The 14,940-nt window shown below is 42.8% G+C and overlaps 1 protein-coding gene across 1 annotated transcript in view; it reads left to right on the forward strand.

Moving 5' to 3' along the window:
• Positions 1-14,940, forward strand: part of UBR4 (ubiquitin protein ligase E3 component n-recognin 4) — a 3,959,899-nt gene that overhangs the window by 387,122 nt on the left and 3,557,837 nt on the right. Inside the window, 1 exon segment of the mRNA XM_044087073.1 lies at positions 2,839-2,924. Coding sequence (XP_043943008.1) covers positions 2,839-2,924 — 86 coding nt within the window.

Consider the following 14,940-nt stretch of genomic DNA (forward strand, 5'->3'; position numbering starts at 1 on the left):
TTGGTTCCCCTTCCTTTGGCCTCACTTAATCAAACAGCCTTGGATACTGGATCCAGTTCCAGATAATCTGTTCCATCCAACAGACATGGTCCATCCTGACATTCACAATTTTAAACTGACAGCTTGGTATCTTCACTTCCATTTGTAGCCAGACAACTTATGCTCTGTTCTCCTGTTTGCATAGTACTATCATCTCGTAAGCCTTCCACACAAAAACTGTATTCTAGTAAGTGGAGGAAGTTTGTATATTGGGCACTGCCGAATGACATTGAACCCTTTTCAGCCCCAATTCATGAAATCCTCAAGTTCTTGGCATTGCCTTGTGATAGTTGGGCCTCTGCCTCCACCATCCAAGTTCAATTAGCAGCCATCTCCAACTTTCCATATTATTTTCAAAGACTCTTCTGTGGCCACACGCAAACTTTGTAAGTCTTTGTTGACGGGTACTCTTCTGTTATGATCTCCCTTCAAAGACCCTACTTTACTATGTCACCTCAACTTGGTATTACAAGCAGTCATTTAACAACCTTTTGAACCTGCCAGTGCTTGTGATAAGTTCCTTTAATGGAAAACAATTCTTTTAGTTGCGCTCACTTCTGCCAGAATAATTTCAGAGATTCAAGCCCTATCATCTAAACCTCCGTATCTTGTCTTAAGTAAGGACAGGGTTTCACTCAGAACCCAACCCTTCATTCCTTCCAAAAGTGGACAGAAGACTTCATAAAATTAGACCAGCTTTTTATCTACTGACATACCAAACTGCGACAAGCTGTACCCAAAGTCACTTTAGCAAAATGGCTGGCTAACTGCATTTCCTTTACATATTCCAGATCCGGTGTTTACTCTTTAAAAACTCCCAAAGGTTCATTCCAGAAGAGCTGTAATTACATCAGCTTTTTTTCAGGCTGGAGCATCTTTGGATGACGTGTAGCAGCAACATGGGCTAAGCCCCATATCTTTGTTACTCATTACAAATTGGATCTGTTTTCCAGGGTTAGAGCATAATTTGGCCCAATGGTGATTAGAAATGTTCTTCCTTAGTCCGCCCAGGAAATAAGGTAGCTGGGGACTGTCACTTCCGGTGAGGATAACATGAAAATTGACAACTTTAGATGAAGTTATGTACTTACTATAATGTTCCATCTCTATCAGTTTTCATGTATCGTCAGCTCTCTTTATTTTCTGATATGTAATGGATTCTTCTACACAAGGTCTTACCTAATTACCCATGCATTTTTCTTTAGGTTAGTCAGTGATTTTTTCCTGTTATATTTTTAATTTCAGCATCGGTGCTTGTGTGCATACCTGTAAACCTTTTTAGCACAAAGAAAATGGAAAAAGCGTAAAATAGTGGCTGTTTTAAATGCCCCAAAATACGACTATTTCAAATGTTGCTCTTACGAACTTTGAAAGCTACTGAGATAACAGGATTTGTGTTGGCATGCATTTTTCGAAGGACAAGAAATCTTTAACTCAAATGTGCCATCATTTAGTGATCAAATCCTCAGTGATTTGTCAGAAAACCACAAGTTTTAAGGAACAAACCAAAATGAGACACACAGTCTGGATATTCTGCAAAAATCTGAAAAGTTGAGGGGTGTGCTTGTGCATCTAGTACTTACTTTCAGCTGTTATTTACTTCCCTAGGGTTTATTTTGGGCATAATAATTTCAACCTGAGACTTTTCACTGTGTAAAAAAAAAAATCCTGATCTTATTCTGATTGCACTGTGAACTTTGGAGAGAAAAAAAAAGCAGCTGAGCGTAGGCTGTTCAGCTGTGGCTTCTTCAGCACGCTAGTCAGGTAGTGGTAATTTCTAGTTTTTCCCTTGGTTGCTTGCAGTACTGTTTTTAAATATTTTATGTATGTACATCTGTATGCCTTTTTATCAATTTTAGGTTTTTCTTGGTCTTCCCCAGACCATGTGGTTTACCTGGCTTTTTCATCTCCGAAAGCACAGCTTTTAAATGTCTGATCAGTCCTCCTCCCTTTAAAGCTGTCAAGTTGAGTTTAGTGAACATAAACCATGTCAGCTCAGACTGGATTTATTGAATTATCCTAGGATTTCTGAGGGAAACGTTTTGTGGAGTCAGAGGCCCTTGTCACTGGAGATGCCACATATTCTTTAGCAACTTCAAGGCCTCTTTTCAGTCCATGTGTTCGCATAGCAGTATTTGATACATGATCCAAAGGTGGTTTTGCTGTGGCAATTGTACCTGTTACCTGTTAGAGCTTCCATTTGATTTTTTTGGATGAGTGACTCTGTATTCTGCCTCATGTAATATTTTAAAGATGGGGCACTGCTGTAGTTTTTGAAGCATAGGAACTCACCTTATTGGTAGATTGAAGAGTTGTGTGTGCTTATTGACATACTTTCTATTTCTTTCCACTTGAACCTTCTTTGTTTTCCATCCCTTGTAGGATGTTGAGCGTAGGCTGCTTAATATTTCTGTGCAGCTTTTTAGTGAAAATTTAAGACTTAGTTGAGTTGTGCAACTTTACCATAATTTATTCGTGTAACTCTAGAATTATCAATAATGTGTAATATTAAAATAAAAATAAAATGCATTTTTATTCATTATTGTTAAAAGAAACCATGTTTGCCTTTACTGGATGCAGTTTGAAAAACATGAGCAAGATGGTTAAGTAATTTATCTCAGTTACTGCATCACACAGCTGTACTTTTTTCCCCGTTGCTGATGTAGTTTGTTTTGGCTAATGTGTAACTTGTTGCTGATTCCTCTGAACACTTGGTTCGTTATTCATGTACATGCACAAATGTTCTGCAGTTAATTTGGAGGATTTTGTTGCCAAGATTTTTTTTTTTGTTTAATATAGGCTCATCTGATGAAGAATTTGCTGTAGCACTCTACCATTTTAATCATTCTCTAGTGACATCTGACCTTCCAGCTCCCAATTTACAGGTTGGTTATGCCTTTTTGTTTTCAGAGGGTGGCTGTTGGAGAGGTTTTATGTCTTAGAGTTCATTCCTTGCAGACTTTGTGAAGAATCTCTTTGAATTCAGTGTAGTTGATTACAAATTAACTTTATACATAAAGCTGTCTGTACATGCTGCATGATAGAGCAGAGTTTTGAGAACAAAAGTAGTGAATCCGAGTGTTCTGTAAAGTAATTTTAATCACAGGTTTTAACTGTCAGCTTTGGCCAACTAAAACCTGCATACAATCAACTGAACGCATAAGTGGAGTTAAGTAAATTTTTATCTGCACTTTTATCAAATAATACACGATTTAAAGTAATTTGTTTGTGTTGCATTGAGCAATATCTAGCTGGAAGTTGACTGTTTTTTCAGTAGGTCCCCATCCACCCTCCCTGTTTTTGTCTTGGTGTTAATCTTGGTGGCTTTGAAACTGCCCACCCCTCTTGTAAATTTGCACTTGGATACTCGTCCTGGGAACATCTCATTTGCTCACTCAAAAAAAAAAAATTGTATCTGCTTTTACTGTATTTGTGTTTCTTCCTACTTTATTTTGCTTTTGCGTCATCTTAAAAGTACTCAATTGTATTTATTACTGCTTGGTGTAACTCATTCTAAGCCTTTTAGTTTAAGCACTTGGGCTTCAGACCAGTTGTAAGAAGGTTTGTGGTCTGCACTGTAGTGGCAACAGGTAGCTTACATCCTTCTAAGTTGGGGGAACTGCTGAGAGGGCAGTGTCTGTGTTATTCTAAAAAAGTGTATTAATGGTTAAAGCACACTTGGGCTTCAGGCTTAATTTTTTTTAAAGGGTTAAGTGGTTCTGGTCTTTGTGGAGGAGAGGCTGGATCTGCCCTTCTGACTCTTCTGAGCTGGTGGTTCTGGTTAAGTAAAGGCTTATAGTGCCTGCATATTTGAACTGTTTCTTACTGAAAACACCTTATTTTGTGTAGCATAGACTAGATCCAGGCCTGCTGAATCTAGCTTTGTGTGTTTAACTTGTATAACTTAAGCCAGGCATTCTTTAAAGTTTTCATTGTATTTTATTACTGCTTGTAGTAAAGTTGATTAAAGTGTAGCTATGTATTCTAGATTAAGCACTTGGGCTTCAGACCAGTTGTTTTACATTAGGATGGTTTGTGGCCTGCACTGTGGTGGCAGGACAGTTAGCTTACATCCTTCTAAGTTGGGAACTGCTGATTTGAGGGCTCAGTGTCTGTTGTTCTAAAAGTGTATTAGTTCTGGTTTAAGCACTTGGGCTTCAGGCCAGTTATTTTACATTAAGAAGGTTTGTGGTCTGCACTCTTGTGGGAGGAGAGGCTGGACTCTGCCCTTCTGAGCTGGGAATTTCTGGTTAAAGGCTTATAGTGCCTGCATATTTGAACTGTTTCTTACTGAAATTGGTACACCTTGTTTGCTGTAGCATAGACTAGATCCAGGCCTGCTGAATCTAGCATTGTTTGTTGTTTGTTTGCTTGTTATTTCCCTGAAACACTAATTCCACCTATAACGCGGCTTTTTAGCGCTTCTGTGGATCCCTAGTGATATCTGCATTGCTTACTGTTTTCATTTCCTTGTTTCACTTGAATGAAAGTTACTGTTTTGTCGTTTTTGCATTTGTTACCTGTAGCACATTGCATTTAAGTTACCTGGCACTTGCTCACTAAAGCAATTATATAAGTCAGCACTAAAAAATTAAAAGCACTGCACCCTCACAAACTCCCCTTGAGTACCTTGTTCCCCATCGGCCCTTTTTTTTCAATTATAAAGGAATTCCCAATACTATACTAGCATGTCCAAAGGTCAGCTGTCAATCTCCTCTCAGGTCCAGCTGGTGAATCTGGGAATCTTGAGGCAATGTTACAACTGCCTCATGTACACAGACAACCCTCTCCTCCTCCCAACAAATTCCAACACGTGAGAGATGCAACCATATAGCCAAACTGGAGGCTAAGCTCTCTCAACTCAGTACTGGCATAACCAGTCAGGAGGAGAAGGAAACCACACTCACTACAATTCCAGTCTCACATAGACCTACCACGACAGCAAACCAGACACATAAACACACAAAAACATACTCTGAGGCTCTAAATAAAAATCTGCCTAAGCAGCAGAGATCTCCAAAGCAGACACCCAAGCAACCGCTACCCCAAAACAAAACACGTGTAACACATAGCTCACAAAGCCAGTGTGCCGAACAGTCAAAGCGCTTAAGGCTAAACAACACACCTGATACACTTGTGATAGGTGACTCTATCGTCAGGCACACTGACGTCCCGGTCACCAGGCTGAACAAGGAGAAGGTCACGGTGAGCTGCCTGTCGGGCACTAGGATCCGCCACATAACACAAGCACTCAGGTCACTCTAAGGCAAGTACAAATATGATTCCGTCATTGTCCATGCTGGTGTGAATGACCTGAGACGTACCTCCCTGGACTACATGAAAAGAGACCTAGAGGAGCTCTCTGAGCATGTACCCCAGGCCGGTATGACCCTAACCTTGAGTAGCATCTTACCCTCACCAAGAATGATGCCACAATATGAAGACAAGATGATCAATTTCAACAATTGGCTTAAGTATTGGTGTCATTCAAAGGGGATCCAATGCCTTTCAGCCTGGGATGATATGCTCGATAAACCACAATGCTTCGCTAGGGACGGCTTGCACCTATCACCCCTAGGCTTTCGGATATTGGCAAAGGCTCTTGCTACCCCCATAGTGCCTTTTTTAGGCAAGGCTCAAAAGACAAACCCACCTCCATAGGTATCACAAGGGATAAGAAACTAAAAGTAGTGCTACTCAACGCCAGAAGTCTAAACCTCAAGATGCACTACTCGAAACTCTCCTTAGCATGGATAACATTGATATCTGTGCAGTAACAGAAACCTGGTTCAAGGCTCCCGAGAGCACACCAGCACTACCAGGTTATACCTCATACCATGCTTTTCGGCCCCAAAACCACAAAAGCAGGGGGAGTATCAATATTCGTCAAAGATACCCACACCTCCAGGTTGGTGGCACAGCACGAAGCATCAGAGACTATCCATGTGCAACTAACAGTGGGTAAAACTGCCTTCCAGTTTATAGCCTGCTACAGACCACCCTCCCAAACCTAGGAACTCCGCTCGGCCTTCCTGAGAACACTGGAAAATATGAAGGTCTTTCCAAACACCATTATATTAGGTGACTTCAACTACCCAAACATAGACTGGGAGCATTACTCTAGCTCCAGCACCCTAGTCCAAAGGTGCCTAGAATTTATAAACTCAAATGCTATGGAACAACTTGATACCACTCCCACAAGAGGGGAAAACATACTGGACCTGATCATCACCAACAATGGAGACTCTATGCTCCAGACCAGAAGTGTATCCCTCACTGGTAAGATCAGACCATAAACTAATCTCACTAAATATTCACATCCCGACCCCACGCCCTGCCCAGAAAACCACAGTGAAAAACTTCTCTAAAGCAAATTTCACACTCCTCAAAACCGAGGTGGAATCATTCAAAGCCCCCGGGCCTGTGGAAAATATGGCCCAGACCGCAGAATCCTTTATAAATGCATTCTATGAACACCTTCAGGAATGCATGGATCATGCAATCCCAAATAAAACCAAGACCCAATCCTCCAAAGGCAGACGTCCTGTCTGGTGGACCCCAGCCATAAACAAACTATACAATAGAAAGAGGAAGCTACTACATGATAGAGCAAAATCCCAAAAAGGGAAGGCATCTCTGATCAGTATTAGCAAAAAACTACGAGCACTCATAAAATCATCTAAGGCCAGCTTCGAGAGAAAAATTGCACAGGACACTAAGGATAATCACAAGGCTTTCTTTAGTTATGTTAGGAACCTGGGTGGGAATTCCCAGATATGCTCAGAATTAGTCCAAAATGACAAAAAATACACCAAACCCACAGACATTGCCAACATCCTAGCTGACAGGTTCAGCGCAAACTTCTCCCCCCTCCCCACCAAAAGGGCAAATATCTATACCAGCAGAGTGCTGCCCCCCTGACATCTCAGATGCTCATGTAAGAGCCGCCCTCTCCAAAGCAAAAAACACAGCATCAATGGGACCAGATGGTGTCCCGGGCTGCGTCCTACATGAACTCCAAGAAGAGCTAAACCCAAACATAAAACTACTGTTCAGTCTCAGCCTTACTACAGGATATGTACCCAAAGTGTGGCGTACAACAACGGTGGTCCCTCTCCACAAAGGTGGTGCCTCAACGGATCCTGGAAACTATCGCCCCATAAGCCTGACTAGCTTGGTCTGCAAAGCTATGGAAAGGATCATCATGGCAGATCCTGCCTCTTAAACCTGGTTGATTTCTTTAAGACAGTCACCAAGGCCATTGACGAGGGGAAGGTGGTCCACACAGCCTACCTGGACCTCGCAAAAGCCTTCGATACAATACCCCACTCGGGCATTATAGATAAGCTCACCAGCTTAAATATAAACCCCTATGTCACTAGATGGGTTGCAAACTGGCTCAAGGACAGAACCCACATGGTTAGAATTGCTGGAGCCATGTCAGACTCCAAACCAGTTACAAGTGGCGTCCCACAATGCTCAGTCCTGGGACCTCTCTTGTTCGGTATATATTTGTCGGCGGTACAGGCCAACACGGAAGAACTGTGGCTGACCAAGTTCGCAGATGACTGCAAACTGGGCGCCATAATCGACTCCAGCTGAGACAAGCATCCTCCAAAAGGGCCTCATAGAAACAGACAACTGGTGCCAGAGCCATGGCCTCAAGCTAAACGTCAAAAAGTGTATAGTCATCCCCTTTGGCAAAAACAAAGTGCCCACAAATTACCACATAGGTGGTAAACCATTAAGTACGGAAGAAGTAATTAGGGACCTGGGGACCCAAGTTGATAGCAATCTCTCATTTGACAACCACATGGCCAAAGTGGTTAGAAAAACATTGTATATAGCCCACCTAATCATGAAGGGATTCACATCTAGATCAGGGGAGGTCATTGTGCCTCTTTACTCATCCCTCATCAGGCCCATAATTGAGTACAATGCCCTTTTGGGATGTACCTTACCAGACATCTGCAGCAACTGGAAAGACCCCAAAAGTACCTCACCAAGAGGATCAAAGGGCTCAAACAGATGCCATATGCAGCCCGGTTGAAGAAACTCCAGCTCTACTCAGTGGCATACTGCCTGCTCAGAGGCGATCTGTGCCTGACGTATAAAGCCATGTCCAACCCGGAATTAATGGACATGCTGCACTTCAGAAAATCCAAATCCCATCGAGCTACGCTCGAGACTTGAACCTCAGCACTGAAATAAATAGGACATGCTGGAGGGACAGATTCATAACCCAGAGGCTCCCTTCACTCTGGAATAAAATCCCAGTCCAGGTTAGGCAGAGTCCCTCATTGACTCTCTTCAAGAGGAATCTTGAGTGGATGGGGGATCGTAGGTTCACCCCGGGTATCACTTCTGTGTCACTGTTAGACAGAGGCACAGTATACTAACCTCGAAAAAGGCATAGCAAAATTAATTTAAAATTGGTGGCGAAAGCCAAACAAACTCTGGCTAGGCTTATAAATGCCCTAGGGCAGATAGTTTAGTATGAACCTATAATGTACATTTGATTCTCTTAAAAGTAAGTTAATTTGTAATGCATTATTTTAGTGTGTGAGGAATATACCTAATTATTTGACATTTGGTTACCGGGAAAGTTCAACTGAGCACAAGACCCATTTTCAGTGGAGGCCCGGGGAGAAAAGTTCCACAGTAATAAGACGACATGTAAGATAGGTGCAAAAAACAAATTACAGAACAATATCATAATTTGCATAGCTACAAATAATACAGTTGCCTTCAGAAAGCTGGAAAAAATACATGGTCAATTATTCTGTTACATGCGTATTGGAGAATATTAACTTAGATGATGAGCTGAGCATAATGTATACATGTTGGAATAGAGGTCGAAGGTGACAATTAGTAGAGGACCAGAACAGGAAGGGAGAAATAGGTGTGTGGGTAAGTGAATACAAGAATGTTTTGAGGAAAAGGTTAAATAGAGGAAGTAATAAGCAGTAGTCGTATGCAGAAGTAGGGGAAATAACAGAAGCAATGGTACGAGTAGGGTAGCTAGTCAGGTCTGGAACATGGGCAAATAACCAATTATTGTATAAGTGTTTTTTGAGTATTTTTTTTTTTTTGTGGAGTGTTACTTTAGTCCTGATAGTATTATTTTTATTTTATTTGTTGACCGGGAAAGCCCAACTTGGAACGAGCCAAACTTCAGCGGAGGCCTGGGAGAGACTCTCCAGACACATGTCTTGGGAATGTGGGGGGAAACCGGAGTACCTGGAGGGAAACCCATGTGAATGCAGGAAGGACATGCAGACTCCGCACAGAAGGCACTCCAGCTGAGAATCTAACCAGAGAACCTCTTGCTGTGGGGTGAATGTGTTAACCACCGCACCACTGTGCCACCAGTGGGATGGTGTTCCAGGTTTTGGCTATGTGATACGAGTAAAGTGGGTCTCCTGCAGTATTACTGGCTTTGGATATTTGAAGTAGTAATTTATCAGTGGAACACAGTACACAATTATTGGAATATGGTTGTAGCATATTTTGGAGGAGTGGGGGTCTATTCAGGCTGGTATGGTATTCTGTGTGACATTATGACTTTGGTATAGTGTAAGAGATTGGGTTGTTCAAGCCATGGGAGGAGTTTAGGGCTAGAAAGTGATGAGATCTTAATGTAGAACCTGTGGCAAATGTTGCTATTCTATTATAGCAGGCTTCTAGTTTGCTCAAATTTGTTTTCTTCAAATTTGGTGAATATGGTAGAGACACAAAGGATTCTAGAGAACAAGTGGGTTCTAGCGATTTTGCCTTTTGTGTCATTGGTTAGAAATTGTTTGCTTCTGTATAGTATGCATAACATTTTGGGCACCTTTTTATTGTTTGTGAGGTATGAATGTCAAATATGTTAGCAATTGGCACTCCTAGGAGTTTTGTTTGGGATATGTACGAAATTGTGGTATTTCCCATAGAACTGATGTAGAAGGAAAGTGGGGGTGGTCTCTGGCTGTAGCTGGTTGGAATAGCACAAGTTTAATATTTAGCCAGAAGTACTGAAAAAGCAAAGCTGGTGACTAAAAAGCACTTTAGATTTGAGCTGTACTTGATTAGTCTGTTTAAGGTATTTAACACCACTATAAACACTAAATAAACTACAAATTACTACAGCTCTCAACTTTCCTCACTTGTCTAGAGGAAAACGGATTTTAGTACTTTTTAAATAAGCACCTATCCAGGCATGTCTAAAGGTCAGCTCCCAATGTTTTCTCCTGTCTACCTGATGAATCTTGGCATCTTGGAGCAATGCAGCAATTGCCTCATGTACACAGACAACCCTCTCCTCCTACCACCCAACACTGCAACCTGTGAGAGATGCACTTGTATAGCCAAACTGGAAGCAAAGCTGTCTTCACCCAAGACTGGACTAGATAGTCAAGAGGAAAAGGTCAACACTTGAACCACACCACACTCATCACCAATTCCCTCAAAGCCTACACAACCAAAACACACACACAAACACAAAACACACACCTACATTCACGGAGGCTCTCAATAAAAATCTACCCAAGCAACAGGGAGCTCCAAAGCAGAAACGCAAGCAACCTCCACCCCCCCCCCAACACAACCCAAAAGCCCGCAAACTCAGTGTGCCACTCAACCACAGCCCATAAGGCATAAGAACGTACCCAACACTCTAGTCATAGGTGACTCTATAGTCAGGCACACTGATGTTCCACTCACCAGGCTAAACAAGGAGAAAGTGTCAAATGCCTGTCGGGTGCCGGGATCCGCCACATAATGCACGCACTCAGGTCACTCCACAATAAGACCAGATATGACTCTGTCATTGTCCATGTCAGTGTGAATGCCCTGAGACATACCTCCTTGGACTACATGAAGAGACATGGAGGAGCTGCCTGATCTTGTAGCCTAGGCAGGTATGACCCTAGCCCTGAGTATTATCCTGACATCACCTAGAATGATACCATAGTACAAGGACAAAGTGATTGACTTAAGCAATTGACTAAACTTCTGGTGTCACTCTAAGGGGATCCAGTATCTGTCTGCCTGGGATGACATGCTCGACAAACCACAATGCTTTGCTAGAGATGGCCTGCACCTGTCGCCCTTGGGATTCCGGATACTGGCCAAGGCTCTTGCCACCCCTCTAGCACCTTTTTTAGGCAAGGTTCAAATGACAAATTCACCACCGTAACAGGTACAAGCAAGCAAAATCTGAGGGTAATGCTACTCAATGCTAGAAGTCTAAACCTCAAAATGCACTAATTCGAGGCACTCCTTAAAATGGAGAACATCGACATCTGTGCAGTGACAGAGACTTGGTTCAAGGCTCCAGAGAGCACCTCTGCATTACCAGGCTATAATTTATACCACACCTTTTGGCCACCTAACCTGGACCAAAACACTAAAGGCGGAGGCGTGTCCATATTCATTAAGGATAGCCACACTTCCAGGCTAGTTGCGCTGCATAATGCATTCGAGATTATCCAAGTGCAACTAACTCTGGGTAATACCACAATCCAAATTGTAGCTTGCTACAGATCCTCCACCATGCCCCAAAATTCCCACTCCTCATTTCTTGATACACTGGAAAATATTAGAGTACAACCTAACACCCTAATAATGGGTGATTTCAACTACCCCACCATTAACTGGGAAAACTACTCATGTACCAGCTCTTGTGCTTGTTTTCTGAAATTCATAAATTCCAACGCCTTGGATCAACTTATCCACACCCCCACCAGGGGCAGCAATATCCTAGACTTGGTCATTACCAACATGGGCAACCAGTGTTCCACACCAGAGGTCATTTTCTTGTTGGTCAGATCCAACCACAAGGTAATCACCCACATCCACATTCCACCCCCACCCCCCATTAAGGAAACCACCGTAAAAAATTTCTCCAAAGTCCAGTTCACGCTTCTTAATACAGAAGTGGCAAACTTCGACACCCATGCTGACGGACAAAGGTATGACTGCTGAATCCTACATAAATGCACTTTATAAGCACTTACATGAGTGCATGGATCATGCAATCCCTATCAGAACCAAGATGCTATCCTCCAAAAAAAAAAAAAAGGAAGCCAATCTGGTGGTTCTCTGCCATAAACAAAACTCTACAACAGAAGAAAGAAACAGTTGCAAAAAAGTAAAATCCCATGATTGGAGGAACTTCCTGGTCAGCCTCAGTAAGAAGCTGAGATCCCTCATAAAATCCTCCAAAGCTAGTTGCGAAAACAAAATTGCCACTGATTCTGAAGACAACCACAAAGCATTCTATAGCTATGTCAAGAATCTCAGTGGCAACACTCAGATCTTCTCTGAGTTACAGCACAATGGCTCTAATTATACAGAGCCAACTGATATACCCAACATCCTGGCAGATAGGTTCAGTGCTAACTTTAACCCCCTCTCCTCCTCTCATGCAAAGTTCCTGTAATCACGGCTGCACAGGTAAAAAAAAAAAAAAAAACACTCATTCCAAAGCCAAGAACCATCTATGGGACCTGACAACATCCCAGGCTGCATTCTACACGAATGAGCACCCCACCTAAGTACCATGTTCAGTCATAGCCTCATCTCAGGCTTTGTGCCCACTGAATGGTGCACAGCAATGGTTACCCCACAACACAAAGGGGGAGCCACCACAGACCCTGGGAAGTACTGCTCCATTAGCCTGACGAGCCTGGTCTGCAAGGCTATGGGGCGCATCATCATGGAACTTAGTGACATTGGTCATCTCCGAACTCTGGACCGTACCCAGTTCAGGTTTGTAAAAAGCAGATCATGTCTCCTAAACCCGAAAGTTTTTGAAGTGGTCACCAAAGCTGTAGTTGAGGGTAAGGCGGTTCACACAGCCTCTCTAGATCTCGCCAAGGCCTTCAACACCATCTCCCACTCTGGAATTATAGATAAACTCACTAAACTAGGTTTAAATCCCTATGTCACAAGATGGGTTGCCAGCTTGCTCACTGACGGAACCCACACTATGAAAGTAGCAGACTCCAAATCCAACTTCAGAACAGTGACAAGTGGAGTACCACAGGGTTCAGTCCTGGGTCCTCTACTTCTCTGAAGTACAGGCTAGCACAGAAGGTCTTTGGCTAACAAAGTTCGCAGATGATTGCAAACTGGGAGCCGTAATCAAAACTCCTAATGATGTGGACATCCTACAAAAGGGCCTCAGTGAGACAGAGGCCTGGTGTCAAAGCCATGGACTCAATCTCGGTGCCAAAAAGTGCATTGTCATCCCTTTTGGTAAAAACTCTGCACCAATGAACTACCACATAGGCAGTAGTCTACTTAACACCGAAGGTGTGATAAGAGACCTTGGGACACAGGTGGACTGTAGTCTCTCCTTTGATAATCGCATCTCCACAGTAGTCAGGAAATCCTGTGTGGCACACTGCATCACAAAAGCTTTCTCATCAAGGAAAAAGGTCTTTGTTCCCTTCTACTCGTCACTCATTAGACCCATTATAGAGTTCAGTGCCCCTTTTGGTATGTACTTCACAAGACGTCTACAACAACTGGAAAGGCTGCAGAAATACCTCGCAAAGGGGATTACCAGCTTCAAACAGATGCCCTATGCAGACAGTCTCAAACTCCAGCTTTACTCCATCGCATATCGCCTACTTAACGGCTATCTCTGCCTAACATACAAAGCTTTGTCAAACCCAGAGCTGTTGGACATGCTCCACTTAAAGAAATCCCAATCCCTCTGAGCTACATACTCTAGGGACCTAAACCTCGTCACCACAATAAACAGAATATGCTGGAGGGATTGATTCCTGTCCCAGAGACTTCCCATACTCTGGAACAAACTACCTGTCTGTCAATCAAAGCTCCTCATTAGCACTCTTCAAGAAAAATCTTGATTGGATGGGAGATGGGAAATTTACCCCAGGGATCATTTCTGTGGCTCTTCTCGACAGGCGCACAGGAAAATAATTTTCTTGGGTGGCGAAAGCCAGGGTACTGTTTGGCCAGGATTATATAGGCCCTAGGGCCAATAGCCTAATACCTACCTATGGAATCTTGCAACCTTCAGGTAAATGGCGAGGCTGAATACATGATGTTACACAGATTCAAGCTCAAGTTAGATGGAGATTCAGGAATTATTTTTTAAGTGAATGGAAGTCTCCCACTTAACTCTGCCCTTTGATTGCATTCCTTAGGTCTTAGCCATGTTATAGCTGTATAGAGGGGAGGAAAATGTTTTTTGATGATTAGTATAACTGTTAGCTTGTTCTTGAGAAATGCTGTTTCCTTAAGGTTTTGGTGCAACTTGTTTGCCGTATGCGAGACATGTTCTCTTGCTGTCTCCAGTTTCAGAGTTTCTTTGTCTGTTATGTTAGATGGAATTAAGAATTCAAAATGAAATCTTGAGGAAAAATGAAAATCAAGCTGTTGGTAATCTTTGCGGAAATCTCCTTAATTTTTGTGGGGGCATTTAAGGTGTCTGATGGTTTTATATGCACCAGTTGTCCCATATCAGTGAGGATTAACTGAAGGGAGATGTCTGCCATTTTTGTTTGGCTTCAGAACTTTGGGCCATTCCCATAGCAAGGCTGAACTAGTCCTTTATCCCTCCTGATGTTCTTCATTCCACATTGCTGCAGTCCTAACTATTGGGTAGTCCGCTGTCCAGTCGGCCCGAATACCAAAGTATATGGCTGACGTCGGTCAGGGCGCATTAGACTGACGTCAGTACGTCAGGGTACTAATGCGCATGACCGACGTCATATCCTCAGTCTTTTTTGCCGCATGGTCCGATGCAGAAGCAGTTTTGCGAGTGCAGGTTGGCGTTCTGAAATTTTCTGAAGTCGGAGTTTCAGACCGAATCAAAGTTGGCTAAGTACCCCGTTGGAGAACATTTTGGTTTTTTCTTGCCTCAGTATTTAACCGGATGTCAGA

The sequence above is a fragment of the Protopterus annectens genome, chromosome 1.part1, assembly GCF_019279795.1.
Source record: "Protopterus annectens isolate FY-2018-M chromosome 1.part1, PAN1.0, whole genome shotgun sequence".
Classification (NCBI taxonomy): Eukaryota; Metazoa; Chordata; order Ceratodontiformes; family Protopteridae; genus Protopterus; species Protopterus annectens.